The following is a 23682-nucleotide window of genomic DNA, read 5'->3' as shown; positions in this document are numbered from 1 at the left end:
CAGAGGGCGGGAGGGGCGAGTGGGGCAGCGCCTGAAGGGCTCCGGGGTCACCCCACGAAGGACTCGGGAGGTAGATGCGGCGGGGGTCGGGGGTTCCTGGCTGCAGCGGCCTCCGAGCCCCCAGTGGAGGCGGACGGCCGCCCTCTTGGACCCCTTGGCTGGTGACGGCCGCCTTTCGCGTTTCCTGGTGAGACCAGGCGGGGAAGGGGGCAGCGCCCCGCCGGTTCTGCCCCTCTTCCACCGGGGAGGGACGGCAGCTGGCTCAGCCTCCCACCCGCCTCCTCCCCCCTCCCCGTCGACCATAAAGGGCCTCGCCGACAGTCGGGCTGCAGATGGCTGTGCTCGCCTGAGCTTCGCACTTCCCGCAGAGCCCGCGAAGGAGAGACGCGCCCTGCCCGAGACCCTCCGCAGCCATGAGCATCCCAGCCCCGGCCGGCCTCCTCCTCCTCCTCCTCCTGGTGCTCCCGCCGCTGCCCTGTCCGCGGGCCGCTCCGACGGAAGGGAAGGGCCCCGTGGTCATCACCTTCCCCGGGGACGCCCTTAACCCCCAAAGCGACAGGGAGCTGGCCGCCGTGAGTCTCCGAGCTGCGCGCTCTGGCGGCGCCTCCGCTGGACCGAATCACGCCCCCCCCCCGCCTTCCTACTCCGCCGGAGCCCGAGAGAGCCCGAGCGCGGCAGGAGGGCGAGAGGGGCGCCGCTGTCCCTCCGGGGCACCCGGTTGCCTCGAGTCCCCCGCTGGCGCCGGGAGCCTTAAGTGTCGGTGCGCTCCGCTCGCCCGACCCCGGTCAGGTTGTGAGAAGGCAGCCCCGCCAGGGACTCCCGGAGACTGTGGAGGCGATCCGAGGGATCCGGTCCCGGGAGGAGGGTTGGGGGTCAACCCCAGGGCCCACCCGCCGCTTGACCATAGAGCCCTTCCCCTGACAGCTAGCGCCCGTTTCTCTCTCTCTCTCTCCGCAGCGCTACCTACAGCGTTACGGGTACTTGGAGGCGACCAACCCTGAGGCGCAGATGATGCTGGAGACCCCCCTGAAGGCCATGCAGAAGCGGCTGGGCTTGCCGGAAACAGGGGAGCTGGACGCCGCCACCCTCACGGCCATGCGCGCGCCCCGCTGCGGGGTCCCCGACGTGGGTCGCTACAAAACCTTCGAGGGCAGGCCCACGTGGGACCACACGGGCCTCTCGTACCGGTGAGCCAGCAGGGGCCCCTGTGTCTAGCCGCAAGCGGATAGGGACCCCAAGATTCCTGCGCGGGGGTGCAATAGACTGGGGAAAGCTGCCCTCCCTCGAGGCCCACCTGTGCTTCCCCGTGTTTGTGTGTGTGAGGAGGGGGCTGGACGGGGGGCTTACTTGAAGGTGCCAGGCAGCCTCTGAGCCTCCTCGACTCTTCTGCAGGGTGGTCAACCATTCCCCTGACCTGGATAGCTCCATCATCGAGGACGCCTTCGCCCGAGCCTTCGATGTCTGGAGCCAGGTGACGCCCCTCACCTTCACCCAACAGCAAGATGGAGAGGTGGACATTCTCATCAAGTTCGGAACTCAAAGTGAGTGGGAGGGGAGGGTGGAGGTGGGGGTAGCTGGGATCGCCCTCTCCCCTATCTGTCTGGAGACCTGAAAGAATTATATATATAATTAATATCTTGCCATGCATGCAGAAGGCTACAAGTTCAAATCCCAGTAAGGGTATGTCTGTCTGATGATAACTAACAAGGTTGAAATAGATCTATCACAGGTTCCCTTCCTTTTCACTTATCACCAAAAATATATAAATATATAGTTTTTCATTTCATTTCCATTATCAGTAAAATTATGTTACACCTATAGATTATAGTTGTCAGCTATAAAAAAGTATATCTGCCTTGGAATATGACTCCTGGTGGGTCCGAGAGGCAAAAAGGAAGCTGTGATGCTCCTTCAATATACCAGGGTGACTCAACAAAAAAAAAAAATCACACATACCCCTCCCCTGGTACAAGCTGACACAGGAGATGAGCCTGTAGCCTAATGGCTAAGACTTACAAGGCAGAGGCCCCAGATTCAAATCCCAATAAGGGTGTGGCTACCTGATGAAGGGAAATAAGCCCAAAATATAGTAGTCTACCTTCCTTTTTATTATCAGCAAAAATATCTTAGATATGTGTGTGTTTGTTTGTGTGTCTGTCTGTCTCTCTCTCTGTGTGTGGACTCCTCCCTGAGCAAGGGGTTAGACTAGATGACCTACATTGGTCCTTACTTGTTTTGGGGTTGCCATGTAGTAAACTACCAATGGAAGTCTGTGACTGTAAAGATTTAATATGTCTTTAAGACCTTTGACTGGTTTGGCCATGAGGGCGCCAGCACTGTTCCCTGTGTGTGTGTGGGGGGGGAGGTTATCTTTGAGAAACTGTGTGTGTTTTGTAAGCTATTGCTACTATTTGCACACTGTCTGTGTCTTTTACTGGCTAACCCACATAATTACACCACTGCTATCATTCTGCAGTGTATATGACTAAGATTTCGCACAGGGCTGCACCGAGGCATACTACTGCTGCTGCTGCTGCTGCTGCTGCTACTACTACTACTACTACTACTACTACTACTACTAATAATAATAATAATAATAATAATAATAATAATAATTCCTGCTCAGATTGTGACCTCTCTCCTCCCCCACAGACCACGGTGACCCATACAAATTTGACGGTGAGGGTGGAGTTCTGGCCCATGCCTTCGCTCCTGGTGGATACTCAATCAATGGGGATGCCCATTTTGATGAAGATGAGTTCTGGACGCTGGGCAACGGGGTCGGTGAGTGGACCCCCTTTCCGGCTGGAGCTTCTCTGGGCCCTGGAGCTTCGTCCGCCTGATGCCCAGTTCTCCTTTTTCTTCTCTGAGCAGTGTTGAAGACCTACTTTGGCAATGCCAATGGTGCTCCGTGCCACTTCCCCTTCGTCTCCAATGGCAACAGCTACTCCTCCTGCACCACCGATAGGAGACAAGACGGGCTGCGCTGGTGTGCCACCACCCCCAACTTTGACCAGGACCACATGTACGGCTTCTGCGCCAGTGAACGTGAGTGGCCAGGACTTGGGAAGACGGAAAGGGGGGGGGGGATGGAATGGAATTGGACAGGGCAGAATAGGAATAGATCTCTGAGGTCTTCTAGAGATGGGGTGGCTCAATGGTTAGAGTGCAGCACCGGTTAGAGCTGGTGGTGAGGTTTGAACTGTTGAACTACAGCTAGCAGTTAGCTGAAGTAGTCTGCAGTGCTGCACTCTAACCACTGCGCTACCCCAGCTCTTAAAGACTGTGGGGAGATGTGTGATGGCCAAAAGGGGGCATCTGCCTTTGGAAAGTTGCACAGTCCCTCCCAGGGGGGAAAGGAGGGGGAGCAAACAGGGCCCCAATGACAATCTAACCAGGAGCTGGTGGGCGGGGCTTCTTAAAGTGTCCCTCCCCTCAAGCAATGTGCTTCTTGTTTAGTTGTGAGTCACTTACATGATTGGGTGGCTATAAATTTAAGGAATGAACAAATAACAAGTGGGGCTGAGCTGCCTCCCCAGGGAAGGCAATGGGGGAAGTTTGGTTCCCTGGAATTATTGGTCGAATCCCTTTTTCCTGGCTGCTTTGCTAGTCCTCTTCACCTTCGATGGGAACAGCAATGGGGCGAGGTGCGTCTTCCCCTTCGTCTTCAACGGCACATCCTACCAGGGATGCACCACCGACGGGAGCACAGACGGCTCCCGCTGGTGCGCAACCACCGCCAACTATGACCAGGACAAGAAATACGGCTTGTGCCCGAATAGAGGTACGTGGGACCACGTGGCATTCAGGATGGGGTGCAGGGTGGGGAAAGCACTCTGCACGTGCTCAGAGACACCCTCAGTTTTGGCATTAGTGGGGGGGGGGGCCTGCAGCTGCAGAGCCCATGGACCAGCCCTGAGATTCTCACCTTCAGCTTTGGGCAGTGAAGGGCTGCAAAAACATTTAACTACCATGCTGTGGGCGTGGCTTATTTTGTGGGTGTGTCTTGCCATCCATGTGACCAGGGGTTGCTTGATGATCATGTGACTGGAGGATGGCTTAAAGGTCGTGTGACTGGCATAAGGGTGGCCAAATTGATGTCACTCACATCAAGGGTTGGGTTTAGGGTGCCTGGCCTCTCCTCACCTCAAAGAGAGACAATTTCCCTCTCTATTTACTATGACTGAACATCAAAAATGTACTATTTAATTCTACCCTAATGGCAGTAAAGGGAGATATTGTGGTTATGGGTGATTTCAACATGCCTGATGTTGACTGGAATATCCCCAGTGCCCTTACATGCAAAAGTAAGAATATAGTAGAGGCCTTTACAGGAGCAGCTATGGCACAGCTAGTTAAGACACCAACTAGAGGAAAGAATATTCTAGATTTAGTTTTTACGAATGGGAATCGGGTTTCAGAGGTCAAGGTGGGAGAAAATTTAGGTTGCAGCGACCATCTATGTTTGTGGTTTGATGTAAAAACTGATTGTGAGCAATCCTATACTGCAACCAAAGTATTGGATTTCAGAAAAACAAATTTTAATGCAATGGGGGAATATTTAAATAATGAATTAAAGGGGAGGGATAAAATGGCAGGAGCGAGCACCCAGTGGACTGTATTAAAAAAGGCCATCTTAAAAGCCACAAGACTTTATGTAAAGCAAGTAACTAAAGGTAAAAGGAAGAAGAAACCGCTATGGTTTAGCAATGATGTAAGGGCTATAGTCAATGAAAAAAAGGCTGCCTATAGGAGGTATAAAGAGTCTGGAAGTATAGCTGATAGAGAGGTGTATAAAATGAGGCAGAAGGAGGCGAAACAGATAATATATGCTGCTAAAGCCTCAAAAGAGGAAGAAATAGCAAAATCTGTAAAGAAGGGGGATAAAACCTTCTTCAGATATATTAGTGATAGGAAGAAGAAAAACTGCAGCATCACAAAGCTTAGTACCGGGAATAATACATGCATTAATGGGAATAAGGAGATCGCTGACCATTTCAATAGCTACTTCTGTTCAGTTTTCTCAAAGGACACCTTACAAAATAATACTATAGAGGGATATAGCATTGCTTCCAGCTGTACGGATTCAGCTCCAGTGATCTTAGAAGCCGATGTCTTAGAAGAACTTGAAAGATTAAAGATAAATAAGGCAATGGGTCCAGATGGCATCCATCCCAGAGTTCTTAAAGAACTCAGATCTGTCATTGCTACCCCCCTGACTGATTTGTTTAACCAATCCCTGTTAACAGGAGATGTTCCTGAGGATTGGAGAATGGCCAGTGTTGTGCCTATCCACAAGAAGGGCAGTAGAGAAGAAGCTGGAAACTACAGGCCAGTTAGCTTGACATCAGTTGTAGTTAAAATGATGGAGACTCTACTCAAAAAGAGGATAAATCAGCATCTAAAAAACAATAACTTATTGGACCCAAATCAGCATGGCTTTACTGAAGGCAAATCGTGTCAGACTAATCTCATTGAGTTCTTTGACTATGTCACAAAGGTGTTGGATCAAGGTGGTGCCGTGGATATTGCCTATCTGGACTTCAGCAAAGCCTTTGATACGGTTCCACATAAAGAGCTGATAGATAAATTAGTGAAGATTGGACTTAATCCCTGGATAGTTCAGTGGATTTCAAGCTGGCTGAAGCATAGACATCAGAGAGTTATTGTTAATGGCGAGTATTCTGAGCAGAGACAGGTTACAAGCGGTGTGCCACAAGGGTCTGTTCTGGGTCCTATTCTTTTTAATATGTTTGTGAGTGACATAGGGGAAGGTCTGGTAGGGAAGGTTTGCCTATTTGCCGATGACTCTAAAGTGTGCAATAGGGTTGATATTCCTGGAGGGGTCTGTAATATGGTAAATGATTTAGCGTTACTAGATAAATGGTCAAAGCAATGGAAACTGCAGTTTAATGTTTCCAAATGTAAAATAATGCACTTGGGGAAAAGGAATCCTAAATCTGAGTATTGCATTGGCAGTTCTGTGTTAGCAAAAACTTCAGAAGAGAAGGATTTAGGGGTAGTGATTTCTGACAGTCTCAAAATGGGTGAGCAGTGTGGTCGGGCAGTAGGAAAGGCAAGTAGGATGCTTGGCTGCATAGCTAGAGGTATAACAAGCAGGAAGAGGGAGATTGTGATCCCCTTATATAGAGCGCTGGTGAGACCACATTTGGAGTACTGTGTTCAGTTCTGGAGACCTCACCTACAAAAAGATATTGACAAAATTGAACGGGTCCAAAGACGGGCTACAAGAATGGTGGAAGGTCTCAAGTATAAAACGTATCAGGAAAGACTTAATGAACTCAATCTGTATAGTCTGGAAGACAGAAGGAAAAGGGGGGACATGATCGAAACATTTAAATATGTTAAAGGGTTAAATAGGGTTCAGGAGGGAAGTGTTTTTAACAGGAAAGTGAACACAAGAACAAGGGGACACAATCTGAAGTTAGTTGGGGGAAAGATCAAAGGCAACATGAGAAAGTATTATTTTACTGAAAGAGTAGTAGATCCTTGGAACAAACTTCCAGCAGACGTGGTTGGTAAATCCACAGTAACCGAATTTAAACATGCCTGGGATAAACATATATCCATTGTAAGATAAAATACAGGAAATAGTAAAAGGGCAGACTAGATGGACCATGGGGTCTTTTTCTGCCGTCAGTCTTCTATGTTTCTATGTTTCTATGTATAAATGCCATAGCTGTACCTAGATATTATATACAGGCACGCAAAAATATGCATTGTCTACTATACAAACACACACATGTGCACACACAGCTCTTGTAAAATTATAGACATTCAACCTCATTTACTGCAATAGGAAAAAGATACCCAGAGCCCAGAAGGGAAAAAAAGAGAAAAAATCCAATTATTTCTACCAGTTCTGCGTACCTAACCCATCACTGGCTTTGGGGCTTCGGTGGTTCCTATTGGGCCGTTTCAACCGCTGGGGGCCATGGCTGACCACTTCCCTTCCCCCCTGCAGACACGGCCGTGACTGGCGGGAACTCCCAGGGCGAGCCCTGCGCCTTCCCCTTCATTTTTGGGGGCAGGTCGTTCAGCAGCTGCACCACGGAGGGACAGGCTAACGGGAGGCTCTGGTGTGCCACCACCAGGAACTACGACACAGACCAGAAGTGGGGCTTTTGCCCTGGCGAAGGTAGGGGGAAAGCTACTTTCACTGGCCCCCTGGGAAGACGGTGGGTAGGGGGCTCAGCACACACACCCACTGGGCACGAGTAGCTCGGCCATTAACAATACTGAGCTTGTCAGATGACGGCCCGAGTGCCGTGCGCCAGGCAGAGTGAGGTCCCATCCTTTGCTCCAGCTCCTGATGGAAAGCAAGCGTGAGTAGACCAATAGGTACCATTTCAGAGGGAAGTTAGCGGCATTCCATCCGCTTTTGGTGCAAGGGGCTTAGAAGCATTGCCTTTGTCATGGTCAGACCATTTCCTTCTGCGGCTTGATTTCCTGGCTCCAATCCTCCCCCACAGGGAGGTGGAACCAATTCGGAGGTTCTGCCCCAGACACCTGATGGACCCAGAGGGCGCTTGGGGTTTTACCAGATTCACTCGTCCACAGCTCGGCGGAGTCTTTCGCTGAGGCCTGGAACAAGGCTGCAGCAGAGACTCTTGACCGAATTGTGCCAATGTGACCTCTCTTTGGCACTAGACCCCGTAGAGCTCCATGGTTCAACGAGGAGCTCAGGGAGTTGAAATGCCAGAAGAGATGTCTAAAGAAGCGATGGAGAAAGAGTAAGTCTGAATCCGATCGAACACTTGTAAAAGCTTTTATTAAGACTTACAAAGTGGCGCTCAAGGCAGCAAGATGCGCGTGGCATGTCACCTTGATTGCATCAGCGGAATCTTGCCTGGCCGCTCTGTTTAGAGTGACCCTCTTCCTTCTAAATCAGGGGGGAGTTGGGGAGCCCTTGCAGGGCAGTTTGGAGGAATTTAACTCATTTTTCGCTGATAAAGTCGCTCGGATCGGGCGGACCTCAACTCCAATTGTATAGCAGTATCAGCTGACAATGAGTCAGTCGAGGTGACTGGGGCTAAACGTATTTGTCTATCTGTCTGGAAGGAGTTTGACTTGGTGACACCTGATGAAATGGACAAGGCCATTGGGGCTGTGAGTTCCGACACCTGTTTATTGGTACCGTGTCCCTCTTGGTTGGTTTTGGCCAGCCGAGAGGTGACACGGAGCTGGGTCCAGGAGATTGTCAACGCCTCTTTGGGGAGGGGGTCCTCTCCAGCTCCTTATAAGGAGGCACTTGTGCGCCCCCTCCTCAAGAAGCCTTTCCTGGACCCAGCCATGCTTAATAACTACCGTCCAGTCTCCAATCTTCGCTTTATGGGGAAGGTTGTTGAGAAGGTGGTGGCGCTCCAACTCCAGCGGTCCTTGGAAGAAGCCGATTATCTAGGCACTCAGCAGTCTGGACTCAGGCCCAGCTACAGCACGGAAACTGCTTTGGTCGCATTGATGGATGATCTCTGGCGGGCCCGGGACAGGGGCTTATCCTCTGTCCTGGTGCTTCTTGACCTCTCAGCGGCTTTCAATACCATCGACCATGGTATCCTTCTGCACCGGCTGGAGGGGTTGGGAGTGGGAGGCACTGTTCTCCAGTGGTTCTCCTCCTACATCTCCGGTCGGTCGCAGTCAAAATTAGTGGGGGGGTCAGAGGTCGCTCTCTAGGTCTCTCCCTTGTGGGGTGCCTCAGGGGTCGGTCCTCTTCCCCCTGCTATTTAATATCTACATGAAACTGCTGGGTGAGATCATCCAAGGGCTTGTGGTGAGGTACCATCAGTATGCCGATGATACCGATGATACCCAGTAATACATCTCCACCCTATCTCCAGTCAACAAAGCAGTGGAAGTGATGTGCCAGTGTCTGGAGGCTGTTGGGGTCTGGATGGGTGTCAACAAACTCAACCTCAACCCAGACAAGATGGATTGGCTGTGGGTCTTGCCTCCCAAGGACAATTCCATCTGTCCATCCATTACCCTGGGGGGGATTATTGACCCCCTCAGAGAGGGTTCACAGCTTTGGCGTCCTCCTCGATCCACAGCTAACATTGGAACACCATCTTTCAGCTGTGGTGAGGGGGGCATTCGCCCAGGTTTGCCTGGTGCACCAGTTGCGGCCCTATTTGGATAGGGAGTCATTGCTCACAGTCACTCATGCCCTCTATCGCAAAGTCTTACAAAGTTTTACAAAGTCAGCATATATTGCCCCAACAATTGGGGTCCTCATTTGACCCACCTGGGAAGGAAGGAAGGAAGAGAGGGAGGGAGGGAGGGAGGAAGGAATAGCAATAGCATTTAGACTCATATCCTGCTGCCTAGTGCTTTCCCAGCCCTCTCTAAGCGATTTACAAAGTCAGCATATATTGCCCCAACAATCGGGGTCCTCATTTGACCCCCCTGGGAAGGAGGGAAGGCTGAGTCAATGTTGAGCTTGGGGTGATTCGATCTGTCAAACTGCTGGCAGCCGATTAGCAGCAAAAATATCTTGCAGTGCTGCACTCTACCCACTCCACCACCAATTTACACTCTAATCACTGCACCCTATGACTTGTGGACTTCAACTCCCAGAATTCCTCAGCCAATCATGCTAGCTCAAAAGTTCTGGGAGTTGAAGTCCGCATGTCACAGAAGAGCCAACATTCCCCACGTGTGGCCTAGGGGAAGGGGTGCCTTCCTCAGCAGGGGGAAGGGTGGTGAGGGGAGAGGATGACCCAGGGACCCTAGCGATTGAGGGCACCAGGTAAGGCCTCCAAGGCAGGGCCCCAATCTAGCCGGACTAGGTGGCAGTCTATCTGGCTGGGGTGGTGTTGAGTTCCTGCTTGAGCAGGGGGTTGGACTAGATGACCTGCAAGGTCCCTTTCAACTTGAATGAATGAATGAATGAATGAATGAACGAACGAATACCCTCTGCTATCGCATCGAACCCCCAGGTATCAGCCTCTTCATTGTTGCGGCACATGAGTTTGGCCATTCGCTTGGCCTGGACCACTCCAATATCACGGGAGCCCTGATGTACCCCACGTACGCCTACCAGGCCAACTTCCAGCTGCATTTGGACGACATCAAAGGAATCCAGGATCTCTATGGTGAGAAAGGGTGTGGGGGACTGCTGGGGAGGTTGAGTCAGGCAGCCACGTGGCCCTGCCTGGGAAGCTCTCGAAGGAATCGGAGGGCTCTGGGCTGGAGGGTCCTGTTTACCCACTGTGTCCTGAGTGACCCTGATCTGCAAGCCCCTTCCATGGACAACATGAAGCCCATGTTTATTACCATGATGTGGAGGGACCCCTGGAGGTCCTCCAGTCCACTAGCAATTCCCGCCCTCAAAGGAGACCCTCCCCACCTCCTAGTCTCCACTCTTGAGCTGTTTCTGCACTAGGGCAGGGACTTTTCTGCCGTCTCCTCCCACCCCCAAATCTGGACCCCTGATGTTTGTGTTGCTCTGTTAAGTGTGCAGAGTAACCCTGGAGTTAGCAAGGATGCACAGAGGAAACGTGGAGGGGGCAGATATTCACCTGATGGTCCAGAGATATGAGTAGTGGGGCTGATAACCAGATTCATGAAGTGTATAAAATATTACTTACTTTGGCAAATATCTTAGTCAAGAACAATCCTAGTCATACACAGTTAAATCAGTCAATACATATACATTACTATATCTTACTTGTTCAGCTTACAAATACATAAACCAGCATTTAACACACAGTTTCTACTACAGCAGTGACAGAGAACATAACAGTAATAGCAGAGAATAATCAAAGAGAGAGAAGGGGATGCTGCTGGCTCCCTCTTGTGGATAATTGCAACACTAAGTCTTAAAACTATAATATGCATTGATAGTTTGTTTATATGTTGCCAAACCCAACCAGTTATGTACATAGTGCTAACAAGGTCCCTGTTCTCTCCCCCTCCACTAGGTCAAAACCCTGGTGCTCAGCACCAGGCGCCCATCTCCCTTTCTCAGGCCCGCACTGAAGCTGAGGACTCCTCCTCTGTGGTTGATGAGGCGCTGCACTTCTTCTAGGACGGGTGAGTAGCTAAGCCAGAGGGGGGCATGCCTGAATGGCTGGATTCAGTGGATAGAGCCCCCTCCTCAGTGTAGAGGAAGAGTCTCATTGGGAGGATCACAATTGCTGGGAGTGAGGGGAAACTTCTCCTCCTGTTGATGCTTGTGGCCTGGGGGCTCTTTCTGCCCCCTCCCCTGACTCCCTTCTGGGCTGCAAAGTAGATGGGCAGGAGACTGCTGGCCCACCTCTGGCACTTGCATCTATGTCAGTGGAGAAGCTACGGGGCCTCCAAGGGTCTTTCCCTCCCTGCCCCCCAAGGGAATAAGGCAACTTTGGGGGGAGAAGTTGAGAAGAAGGTCAGGGTGCTGCCTGGTTGATGCCCCCAGCCGTCCAAGGCCTGCAGGGAGGAAGAATCCCCTTTGACCCCCCTAAAGCTGAGAGATGGTGGGAGCTCTGGGTCTGGGAAGGAGCTATGGATCCAGTTTAGGGGGGAGATTCCCAGGGCCTCGGCTGGAATGGGGGTGCTGTCCCTGAACCCTGGGCCTCTCCTCAGCCCAGCCTGCTTGGCCACACAAGACGGGCTTTCCCCTGAGGGTCCCTGCCATTCCCTCCCTGTGGCCACTCCGCAGTGCCCTCCACTCGCCTTCACCCTCATTGATTTCCCCTCTTCCAGGGAGGTCCCACTTCCGCAGTCTCCCCTTCTGCTGGCAAATGAGCCCCCTCTACCTGTTGACCCGCATGGGGTACTTCAAGCATGACATCCTGTGCCCTGAACAGTGAGAGACGACCCACCGCCCACCTGGACTCTCCTTCCAAATGCCTCTCGACGCAGCTTCGTCCCCTCCCTGGCCGACCAGCCAATGGGGGCAGTGTCCACCTTGCTATCTTTCATCCTTCAACTATGCTTTATCTGTCATAAGTAACGGGGGTGGGTAGGTGTTTGGGGATTTGGGAGGGGATGTTTACTGGTGGGGTCCCAGTAAGTTTTGTTACTTCTGGTGAAGGCCAGGGGAGTTTCGTTACTCATGAGAAAAGGAGATAAGGAGGTCCATTAGTGGTGTGCATGAGCATGATGCTACGGTGAATATACATCCACCCAATGAAGATGGACAATGGGGGTTGTCTGTTTCCCAAAGGGGGGCATGTGGGATACTTTGATATGGGCAACTATCGCGTCTTTTTCCACAGACTTTGCTTTGCTTCTGCGGCATTCATTTCTGATTTAGTAAAGTTTATCTTCGAAGTTCAAAATGGACTCTGAGTTTTACTTTTCTTAAATACTGAGTGGAGCTATCCTGACATTGTCCTGAAAACTGATGAGTGGTTCCTGACCCATGATTCGGAGTGCAGTTGATGTGATGAGCTAGCGTGGATAGGGTCTATGTTGTATGTCCCATCCTCCCTAAGGTTAACAGTATTGGAAAGAGCCCACAACTCTAAGGTCATGGGTCATTTTGGGTTCGTGAAAACCTTGCATTTATTGAGAAGGCAGTTTTGGACATTGAGACTTACGTGGGCAGTTGCCCCATGTGTGCTACTGCAAAAAGGGCCCTTGGCCGGCCACAGGGACTGTTACAGAATGTGTCAAGGCCTGGGGCACCCTGGAAGGAAATATCAATTGATTTTATTGTGGAACTGCCAGAGAGTGGGGGGGGAAACGTTGATCTGGGTTGTTACTTTTTTCCAAACAGGTTCCATTCGTGGCTTGCCCAAAAATCCCTTCCTCTAAAGCATTGGCTAAGCTGTTTATTCAGCATGTGTACAGGCTTCATGGGGTTCCCAACTGGGTTATCTCAGACCGAGGGGGTTCAATTCACTTCAGGATTTTGGAAGGAGTTCTTGGCCCTATTTGGCACCACACAGGGGTTAAGCTCCGCACATCACCCGCATACTAACGGGGCATGTGAGAGGGCCAACTTGGTATTAGACCAGTACCTCCGCTGCTATCTAAATTATCAGCAGGACAATTGGAGTGAACTTTTACCTTTTGCAGAAGTGGCCTATAATAATTCGCTACACAGTAGCACAGGATTCGCCCCATTCAAATTTATTTATTTATTATTTATTTATTGGCATTATATGCCACCTCTCTCCATGGACTCTGAGATTTACTTTTCTTAAATACTGAGTGGAGCCATCCTGACAGGCAGCCTCTCTGCTTGGTGGGCCAAATGCTGCAATGGCCCCTTGCCCCCATGGCCCCTGGAAGGCTTTCCAGGGAAAGGGAGGGGCTGTGCTGTGCGGGGGGAAGAGTCCTTAGCCGTGCCCCTCCCAGATCCATTGAATGGGGTGTGAAGCTCGGGCCACAAGCCCTCCGCCCCCCGCACCTCTATCTATCAATTTTTTATTCTATTTTATCAAATTGCTCCGGATTGCTTGCTATCAAATGCAGAGAGTGATAGCCCTTTTAGACTTATATACCTGAACGGATTGAGCCCCTGCAACCTCTCTTAATCCCTCTTAAACAATTCCCTATTAGACCACCTACTGACATCATGACTTATATAGCCAAAACCTTCAGCTTTACACCACTGCCTTAAACACACATTAAAATCTCTGATACAAGTTGTTTTATCCTCCTGGCCACAAACTGGTATCACCTCTGAGAAAGTCACTGAATCAGTTATTTTACCCAGCTCCACACTTAGACATTGAAAATATCTTTTTACTACATTAACATTTCTCTGGGACAAATCATTTGTGCCAAGATGCACCACCACATCAACGTTATTACCTTTACTCACAGCCTTGACAATGTTGTAATCCGCCTCCTGTCCCTGCTGGCAGTGGCCCCTGGGAGACACCTCATCAGCTTCACCACATCCTTCCTCTGTCCCAAATCAACCCCTCTAACAGTTGTCACCCACAAGAAAATGTGCCCCATTTGTATTTCTACTAACTGCACTTGATGGTTTGGTGACACTATGCACCTCACTTACAACAACTTCCCCTTGGAACATCCCCTCATTCTCTGCCTCAGGGGCCTCGCTAATATCTACAGCATCCTTACCATTTAAATCCGTAAGAACATTATAGGAATTCGATACAGAGAGACCAAAATTGCTGTGTTTTTGCTCCACTGCATGTAATCTTCCTGAGCCAACAGTTGTCCACACAGTCCTCCTCCTCGGGGGGCACTGTGGAAGTGGAGGCTGCACACATGGCTTCATTAGAGCATGTGGCTGGGACAATCTTTCCACTTCTGACTGCAAGCTACAAACTAAGGATTGCAATCTCGATATCTTGCCATATAAACTAGATGTCCTTATGCAAAGAGGGCAGCACCCCAAGTTCCACATGGTACTACGGAACACAACAGCCAAACAAGTGTTACACTGCACCATGTCAGACACCTTAACAATTTATTGAAATGCAAGTACTTAGCAAGAAAATCAATGTAAGAACATAAGAAGAGGCATGCTGAATCAGGCCAAAGCCCATCGTCCATCATTCTGTGTCACACAGTCGCCTCCCAATTGTCCATGGGATCTTGAGCAGAAAGAGAAGGCAAGACCCTCCCTTTCCCTTGACCCCCAACAAGTGGTACTCAAGGGGATCCTGCCTGCCTCAACCAACATAGAGGCAACACTTGGACATCCGTTTCAATAACCATTTATATGTTTGGCATCCATGAATCTGTCTAATCCTGCCTTGAAGCTATCCAGGCTGACAGCTGTCACGACCTCTTCTGGAAGTGAATTCCATAAACCAATGACCCTCTGGGTGGAGAAATATTTCTCTTTATTTGTCCTCACTTTCTTACCTATGAGCTTTAGGGAGTGCCCCCTTGTCCTAGTATTGTGTGATAGAGAAAAGATTTTTTCTCTATCCACCTTTTCTATCCCATCCATGATTTTATACACTTTGATCAAGTCACCCCTTCAACGCCATCTTTCAAGGCTGAAGAGACCAAGGCGTTGTAACCTGGTATCATAAGGGAAGGGTTCCATTTCCTTTATCATTCTTGTGGCCCTTTTTTGCACCTTTTCCAGTTCCATGATATCCTCCTTGAGGTGCAGTGTCCAGAACTGTAAACAGTCCTCCTAGTGTGGTCTCACCATCGATTTGTACAGAGGCAACACAACCCTTGCTGACCTATTTTCGATTCCCTTCCTAATCACGCCAAGCATGGAATTTGCTTTTTTTACTGCTGCTGCGCACTGGGTTGACCTCTTCATTGAGCTGTCCACCAAAACCCCAAGGTCTCTTTCTTGGGTTGTCTCGGAAAGGACAAAACAATCCCTATCACTACCAAACTTCTGCTGGTTTTGGTTCATAGTTATATGATTCGTGCACCATTATTTTTCTCTCCTCCTTCTCTCACTAGGTCTCGGGTCCCAGCCAGGAGCAGTTTTTCTGACCTCTGTGATCTGAAAGTGCGATTTAAAATGGCCTTTCCCTCCTTTTTAAGGTCAACTGAACTAATGAAGAAGCCAGTGAATCCCTGTAGCAGATTGGCCCACATGATTGTGGGTTTGGTGATGTGAAATGAACCTTAACCTGGATGGGGAACTGAAGAGGAATTCAGTGTTGGAATAACGGCCATTAATCCAAAATGGCCATGTTAATAAATCGAACCTTGTGTGAGAGCACAGGAGTGGAATATTTCTCAGATGCTATTTGGTTCCCTGACAGCAAATTCCAACACTCCTTTGGAAGAGAATGGAAGGGAGAGAGTTAACCAAGAACCTGGAGGTGGAAGAGCTTGGACTTTTCAACCTCCCTCTCCTGAAAGATCCAGCCAGAATTCAACAATACAATGGAAACTGCTTTGGTCGCATTGATAGATGATCTCTGGCGGGCCTGGGACAGAGGTTTATCCTCTGTCCTGGTGCTTCTTGACCTCTCAGCGGCTTTCGATACCATCAACCATGGTATCCTTCTGCGCCGACTGGAGGGGTTGGGAGTGGGAGGCACTGCCCTTCAGTGGTTCTCCTCCTACCTCTCCAGTCGGTCGCAGTCCTCCAGTTGACCTCCAGGTTTCTCCCTTGTGGGGTGCCTCAGGGGTCAGTCCTCTCCCCCCTGCTATTTAATATCTACATGAAACCGCTGGGTGAGATCATCCAAGGGCATGGGGTGAGGTATCATCAGTATGCCAATGATACCCAGTTATATATCTCCACTCCATGTCCAGTCAACGAAACAATGGAAGTGATGTGCTGGTGCATGGAGGCTGTTGGGGTCTGGATGGGTGTCAACAAGCTCAAACTCAACCCAGACAAGACGGAGTGGCTTTGGGTCTTGCCTCCTAAGGACAATTCCATCTGTCCATCCATTAGCCTGGAGGGGGGAATTATTGACCCCCTCAGAGAGGGTTCGCAACTTGGGCATCCTCCTCGATCTACAACTAACATTGGAACACCATCTTTTGGCTATGGCGAGGAGGGCGTTTGCCCAGGTTCACCTGGTGCACCAGTTGTGGAAGTCATTGACTGGGAGTCACTGCTCACAGTAGCTCATGCCCTCATTACCTCAAGGTTCGATTACTGCAATGCTCTCTACATGGGGCTATCTTTGAAAACTGTTCGGAAACTTCAGATCGTGCAGAATGCGGCTGCAAGAGCCATCGTGGGGCTTCCCAGATTCGCCAACATTTCTACAACACTCCGTGGCCTGCACTGGTTGCCAATCATTTCCTGATCACAATTCAAAGTTTTGGTTATGACCTTTAAAGCCCTACATGGCACTGGACCAGAATACCTCCAAAACCGCCTGCTACTGCACAAATCCCAGGGACCAATAAGGTCCCACAGAGTTGGCCTTCTCCGGGTCCTGTCGACTAAACAATGTCGTTTGGCGAGCCCCAGGGGAAGAGCCTTCTCTGTGGCAGCCCCGGCACTCTGGAATCAACTCCCTCCAGAGGTTAGAACTGCCCCCACCCTCCTTGTCTTTCGTAAATTACTCAAGACCCACCTGTATCGCCAGGTATGGGGGAACTGAGACACCTTCCCCAGGCTTTTATACTTTATGTTGGGTATGTATGTGTTGTTTGGTTTTAAATGATGGGATTTTATGTTTTTTTTCTCTTTTAATATTAGATTTGTCCCACTGTAACATTGTTTTTATTATTGTTGTGAGCCGCCCCGAGTCTTCGGAGAGGGGCGGCATACAAATCTAATATATTATTATTATTATTATTATTATTATTATTATTATTATTATTATTATTATTATTATTAAGCACTGTGCCTCAGAGCCAGACATGACCAGGCAGGGGAAACCTTTACTTTTGTATGTGTGCACGCACCCACACCAAGTGTGTTGGGAAGAGTCTACGGCAGTCCAGGCCAGGGGTAGGCCAAGTTGGCTCCCCTACAGCCTTAGCATTTTAGCCATAGCATTTAGACTTATATACTGCTGCCCAGTGCTTTTCCAGCCCTCTCTCAGCGGTTCCAGAATCAGCCTCTTGCCCCCAACAATCTGGCTCCTCATTTGACCCTCCTGGGAAGGAAGAAAGAACGAAGGAAGGAAGGAAGGAATAGCAATAGCATTTAGACTCATATCCTGCTGCCCAGTGCTTTTCCAGCCCTCTCTAAGCGGTTTACAAAGTCAGCATATATTGCCCCAACAATCGGGGTCCTCATTTGACCCACCTGGGAAGGAGGGAAGGCTGAGTCAATGTTGAGCTTGGGGTGATTCCATCTGTCAAACTGCTGGCAGCCGGTGAGCAGCAAAAATATCTTGCAGTGCTGCACTCTACCCACTGCGCCACCAATGCTCACTCTAATCACTGCACCCCTATGACCTGTGGACTTCAACTCCCAGAATTCCTCAGCCAATCAGGCTAGCTCAAAAGTTCTGGGAGTTGAAGTCCGCATGTCCCCACGTGTGGCCTAGGGGAAGGGGTGCCTTCCTCAGTAGGGAGAAGGGTGGTGAGGGGAGAGGGTGACCCAGGGGCCCCAGGATCCTAGGCAGGGGCCCGATCTAGCCAGACTAGATGGGAGTCTATTGGATCAGTCTATCTGGCTGGGGTGGTATAGAATTCCTGCTTGAGCAGGGGGTTGGACTTGATGCCCTGCAAGGTCCCTTTCAACTTGAATGAATGAATGAATGAATGAGTTTGGCCATTCACTCGGCCTGAATCACTCCAATATCACAGGAGCCCTGATGTACCGCACGTATTCTTACCAGGCTGACTTCCAGCTGCATTTGGACGACATCGAAGGAATCCAGTTTCTCTACGGTGAGCAGGAGGTGTGTGGGGAGGGGGCTGCTGGGGGGGGGGGTTGAATCAGGCAGCCACGTGGCTCTGCCTGGGAAGCTCTCGAAGGAATCGGGGTGGCTCTGGGCTGGAGGGTCCTGTTTACCCACTGTGTCCTGAGTGACCCTGGTCCACAAGCCCCTTCCATGGACAACATGAAGCCCATGTTCATTTACCATGATGTGGAGGGACCCATTCCTCCAGTCCACTAGCAACCCCCGCCCTCAAAGGAGACCCTCCCCACCTCCTGGACTCCACTCTTGACCTGTTTCTGCACTAGGGCAGGGACTTTTCTGCTGTCTCCTCCCACCCCCAAATCTGGAGCCCTGATGTTTGTGTTGCTCTGTTAAGTGTGCAGAGTAACCCTGGAGTTAGCAAGGATGCACAGAGGAAACGTGGAGGGGGCAGATATGCAGCTGATGGTCCAGAGATATGAGTAGTGGTGCTGACAACCAGATACATGAAGTGTATAAAATATTACTCACATTTAAATCATTCAACACATATACAATACTATATCTTACATGTTCAGAGAGAGAGGGAGGGAGGGAGGGAAAGAGAGATGCCTCTGTCTCCCTCTTCTGGCTAACTGTGGTGCTACCTCTTAAATCTATAGTATTATAATTCATTGAAACATACATTGATAGTTTTTTTATATATTGCCAAACCCGACCAGTTATGTACATAGCACTCATAGGCTCCTCCTTCTCTCCCCCACCAGTAGGCGAAGGATCGGGCCCACAGCCCACAGCGCCCATCTCCCCTTCTCAGGCCCCCACCGAAGCCGAGGACTCCTCCTCTGTGGACGACGATGACTCTTCCGTGACCGAGACACCTGCCGTGGATGGCCGGAGCAGGGCCTGCCAGGTGGAGACCTTCAACGGGGTGGGCGAGATCCAGAAGGTGCTGCACTTCTTCAAGGATGGGTGAGAGGCAAGGCAGCAGGGGGGCTGGGCCTGGGTCTGCCTGCACCCATGGGCACCACAGGGGAAACTGAGGCCAGGCTGAGCTTTCCTGCACAGGCAATACAGGAAACTGTCGGGCACCGGTCTGGGCCCCTGGAAGGCTGACTCCCTGGAAGGCCCCTTGCAGATCCAGAGCACCTGGCCAGCCCTCCCAGATGTGATTGACGCGGCTTTCCAGGACCCTCTGACCAAGAGGCTCTTCTTCTTCTCGGGTGAATCCCCCTCCCCACACAAAGGGCCCTTATGGGGGCAGCCCCCTGGCTCTCTCTATGCGGAGGGCCCTCAAAGCCGGCTCCTCTTTCCAGGGAGTGGCCCCTGCTGAGCCAACCCCCTTTCCTTTGGCAGGCCAGAGCTTCTGGGTGTACCAGGGGGCCCGGGTCATTGGCCCTCGGAGCCTTGAGAAGCTGGGCATCGGGAGAGATGTGCACAAGATTGTGGGGAGCCTGACGCGGAAGGGGGGGAAGGCCCTGCTCTTCAGCGGAGATCAGTTCTGGAGGTACGTGGCCCAGGAGGGGGCCACGACATGGGAGCCAAAGGCTGGGTGAGGGGACGGAGCTGCTCGACCTCCAGGAGCCCCAGGCAGCGGCCTCCCCCAGGGAATGCCATCCACCAGCCCCTTTGGCCTGAGCTCCCCTCCCATGGCTACTTTGCCTGGTTTGTCCTGGCTCTCTGCGCTGGGGGGAGAAAGAAAGCAGAGCTTGGATGACCCATCTCTGCACAGGTAGAGGTGCCCTCGGGGGCATCCAGAGGGAACCTGGTGGGTCCTTGCTAGCTTTTTTTCCCACCCCCCACTAGGCTGGATGTGAAGAAGGAGCAGGTGGACAAGGGGTACCCCCAATACATTGACAGCCTCTTTCCTGGGGTCCCCACTGATGCTAACCTGGTCTTCCAGCACAAAGGTAAGAGGGGCAGGAGGGGGAACGTCCCCCCTTCATGGGTCCTCTACAGGGGGCCTCTATCGTGCAAGCGGGCAGCCTCGGACGTTCCTCCCTGGTCCCACAAGCAGCAGTGGGTGGGTGGGGTTCCTCTTTTGGGGCTGCAGAAGACAGATTCATTTATCTATTTATCTATTTATTTATTGGACTTTTATGCCGTCCATCTCTTAGGACTCAGGGCGGCTCACAACATACAATAAAACAATACATAACATTTTGGGTCCAATTAATTAAATATATAATCTAAAACTAAAACCCATAAAAAACCCAGTCCTTCTCATTCAATCAGTTTCTCTCAGTCCATTCATCGGCCAGGGGGCAAAAACCTAAGTGCCCCAGGCCTGGTGATATTAATGAGTCCTGAGACTCTTGCAGAAGGCAAGAAGGGTGGGGGCAATACAGATCTCCTGGGAAAGTTGATTCCAGAGGACCAGGGCCCCCACAGAGAAGGCTCTTCCCGTAGGCCCCACCAACCAGCATTGTCTAGTTGATGGGAGGTGGAGAAGGCCGACTCTGGGGGACCTAACTGGTCACTGGGATTCATGAGGCAGGAGGCGGTCCCGTAGGTATTCTGGGCTGATGCCATGTAGGGCTTTATAGGTCATAACCAATACTTTGAATTGCATCTGGAAACCAATTGGCAGCCAGTGAAGGCCACGGAGTGTTGGAGAGACAGCTACATATCTGGGTAAGCCCAGACTGCTCACGTGGCTGCATTCTGCACAATTTGCAGCTTCCGAACGCTCTTCAGAGGTAGTCCCATGTAGAGAGCATTGCAGAAGTCGAACCTTGAGGTGATAAGGGCATGAGTGACCATGAGCAAAGCCTCCCTGTCCAAATAGGGCCACAACTGGTGCACCAGGCGAACCTGGGTGAACATCCCTCTCTACACAGCCAAAAGATGGTGTTCTAAAGTCAGCTGTGAATTGAGGAGGATGCCCAAGTTGTGAACCCTCTCTGAGGGGGTCAATGATCCCCCCGAGTGGTGGATGGACAGATGGACGTGTCCTTGGGGGGGCAGTACTCACAGCCAATCCGTCTTGTCAGGAAGGTGTTTGAGCCTGTTGGCACCCATCCAGACCCTGACAGCCTCCAGACACTGGCACATCACTTCCACTGATTTATTGAGTGGACACGGGGTGGAGATGTATAGCTGACTATCATCAGTATATTGATGGTAACTGACCCCGTGCCCTCGGATGACCTCACCTAGTGGTTTCATGTAGATATTAAACAGCAGGGGGGAGAGGACCAACCCTTGAGGTACCCCACAAGGCAGGGACCTAGGAGGCGACCTATAACCCCCCCTAACACCACAGTGCCCTCCGCTCACCTTAACCATCATCTGTTTCCCCTCTTCCAGGGAGGTTCCACTTCTGCCGTCACCCCTTCTGCTGGTTTTCTTATACATCCCTTCAGCAGGAATTAACATATTAGGATGAGACATGATGACCAGGTTACAAATATCCATTCATGTTTTAACTGTATGTTTTAACTGAAGAAGTAGAAGAACAGATTGACCGTATAGCATGGACAGCTAAAGGAAATGGGGGGGGGGAGATATACCTCCCATTGTGATTAATTTAAAACCAGATGAGGAACTAGTTCATGTAAAACAATATAATATTTCTCAAGAGGAGAGGCTAAGGTTGCTGCCAGTCATTGCACACAGTAGCTCATGCCCTCATCACCTCAAGGTTCGACTACTGCAATGGTCTCTACATGGGACTACCTTTGAAGAGTGTTCGGAAACTTCAGATTGTGCAGGATGTGGCCGCAGGAGCTATCGTAGGGTTACCTAGGTTTGCCCATGTCTCTCCAACACTCCGTAGCTGGCATTGGCTGCCTATCAGTTTCTGGTCGCGTTTCAAAGTGTCAGTAATGACCTTTAAAGCCCTACATGGCATCGGACCAGAATACCTCCGGAACCGTCTTCTGACGCACGAATCCCAGCGGCCAATGAGGTCCCACAGAGTTGGCGTTCTCTGTGTCCCGTCAACTAAACAATGTCGTCTGGCAGGCCCCAGGGGAAGGGCCTTCTCTTTGGTGGCCTCAGCCCTCTGGAATCAACTCCCCCCCAGAGATCAGAACTGCCCCCACCCTCCTTGTCTCTTGCAAACTACTTAAGACTCACCTATTTCACCAGGCATGGGGGAATTGAGACATCTCCCTCAGGCTCTTTTAGTTTTATGTATGGTATGCGTGGGTTGCATGTTTTTTAAATTATGGGTTTGTAGATGCTTTTTTAAAATTAGATTTGTTTACATTGTCACACTGTTTTATTATTGTTGTGAGCCGCCCCGAGTCTTCGGAGAGGGGCGACGTACAAATCTAATAAATTATTATTATTACTAAGTCCAGGGAACTCCACTGCCAGCCCGGCTACTTCCTTGAGCAGCGCAGGCAGGGCTGTTGACACACAGCTGGGAGGCAGGTACATGAGCAACAAGCCCACCCGAGCCCTTAGGTCCAACTTCACAAAGAGGGACTCACAACCCGCAATCTTAGGAGCAGCGAGTCTGCGTAGGCAAAGTGACTCCCTGGGTATAATAGCCAGTCCTCCCCCCCTTCCCTGAGGTTGTGGCGGGGGCCAAACCTGAAACCAATTTGGGCAAATTTCAGAAAGACGAACTCCTCCCTCTGGACCCAGCCAGGTCTCCGTCACACAAACCAGGTCGGCCTCCTCCTCCAGGATCAAATCCCGGAGGAGGAGAGCTTTATTTACAACTGACCTGGCATTAAGTAGCAGCAGCCTGAGCCAAGGGCCAGGATTTCACTCGTCACCAGTATCCCGTGTTGAGCACATGGGGCCGGAACAAGGGATCGCTTTCAAACAGAGAGCTCTTGTTCCCCGAGAGCGGCCTACCCCATGTCTCCTGCCATATCTGCCTCTCCCGAGCAGAACCGGAATATTTTGGCCCTCCACCACCCCAGAGACAGACTCCCCCATTCCTCCGGCCTCTACGTCGCCAGGTAAGCTGACCTTTCCATTCATAACATTACTCTCATTCATATCATACATGAATAGAAGAGAGCAGTTACAGAGGTATTACAAGAGATAAGAGAGTTCACCTGTGGTTGGGTGGGGTTCAAGCAATTAGGGCTGCTGATAAATGGGCAGCGTGCCGGCCTCTCAGTGTGGAAGATTATCTGTTTGTGCTTGTGGATTTGCCTCCACTCTCTGGATTCTTCAAGGACCCTGTGCTTTGATATCTGGACTCTGAACGTAAATCATAGTTAACCTGATGGACCCAGAGGGCTTTCAGACGGCGCTTGGGGTTATTCCAGAGGCACTCGTCCACAGTTCGGCGGAGTCCCTCGCTGAGGCCTGGAACAGGGCTGCGGCAGGGGCTCTTGACCGGATTGCGCCTTTGCGACCTCTCCGCGGCGCTAGACCCTGTAGAGCCCCATGGTTCAACGAGGAGCTCCGGGTGTTGAAACGCCAAAAGAGACGTCTAGAGAAGCGATGGAGGAAGAGTAGGTCCGAATCTGATCGAACACTTGTAAGAGCTTTTATTAAGACTTACAAAGTGGCGCTCAAGGCGGCAAGA

General features: G+C 50.9%; 1 protein-coding gene across 1 annotated transcript in view; it reads left to right on the top strand.

The window, feature by feature from the left end:
• Positions 1-367: 367 nt before the first annotated feature.
• The window catches only part of LOC139163540 (matrix metalloproteinase-9-like), a 68610-nt gene continuing 45295 nt past the window's right edge, over positions 368-23682 (top strand). The window contains exons 1-12 of the mRNA XM_070744372.1: positions 368-572; positions 958-1187; positions 1393-1541; positions 2653-2784; positions 2875-3048; positions 3611-3784; positions 6986-7159; positions 9957-10112; positions 18956-19157; positions 19254-19408; positions 19542-19692; positions 19992-20095. Coding sequence (XP_070600473.1) covers positions 414-572; positions 958-1187; positions 1393-1541; positions 2653-2784; positions 2875-3048; positions 3611-3784; positions 6986-7159; positions 9957-10112; positions 18956-19157; positions 19254-19408; positions 19542-19692; positions 19992-20095 — 1960 coding nt within the window. The 5' untranslated portion in view covers positions 368-413. The remainder of the gene's footprint in view (positions 573-957; positions 1188-1392; positions 1542-2652; positions 2785-2874; positions 3049-3610; positions 3785-6985; positions 7160-9956; positions 10113-18955; positions 19158-19253; positions 19409-19541; positions 19693-19991; positions 20096-23682) is intronic.

Source organism: Erythrolamprus reginae, chromosome 3, assembly GCF_031021105.1.
Source record: "Erythrolamprus reginae isolate rEryReg1 chromosome 3, rEryReg1.hap1, whole genome shotgun sequence".
Classification (NCBI taxonomy): Eukaryota; Metazoa; Chordata; class Lepidosauria; order Squamata; family Dipsadidae; genus Erythrolamprus; species Erythrolamprus reginae.
The sequence above is the reverse complement of the archived record's forward strand: the minus strand, read 5'-3'. Positions and strand labels throughout refer to the sequence as shown.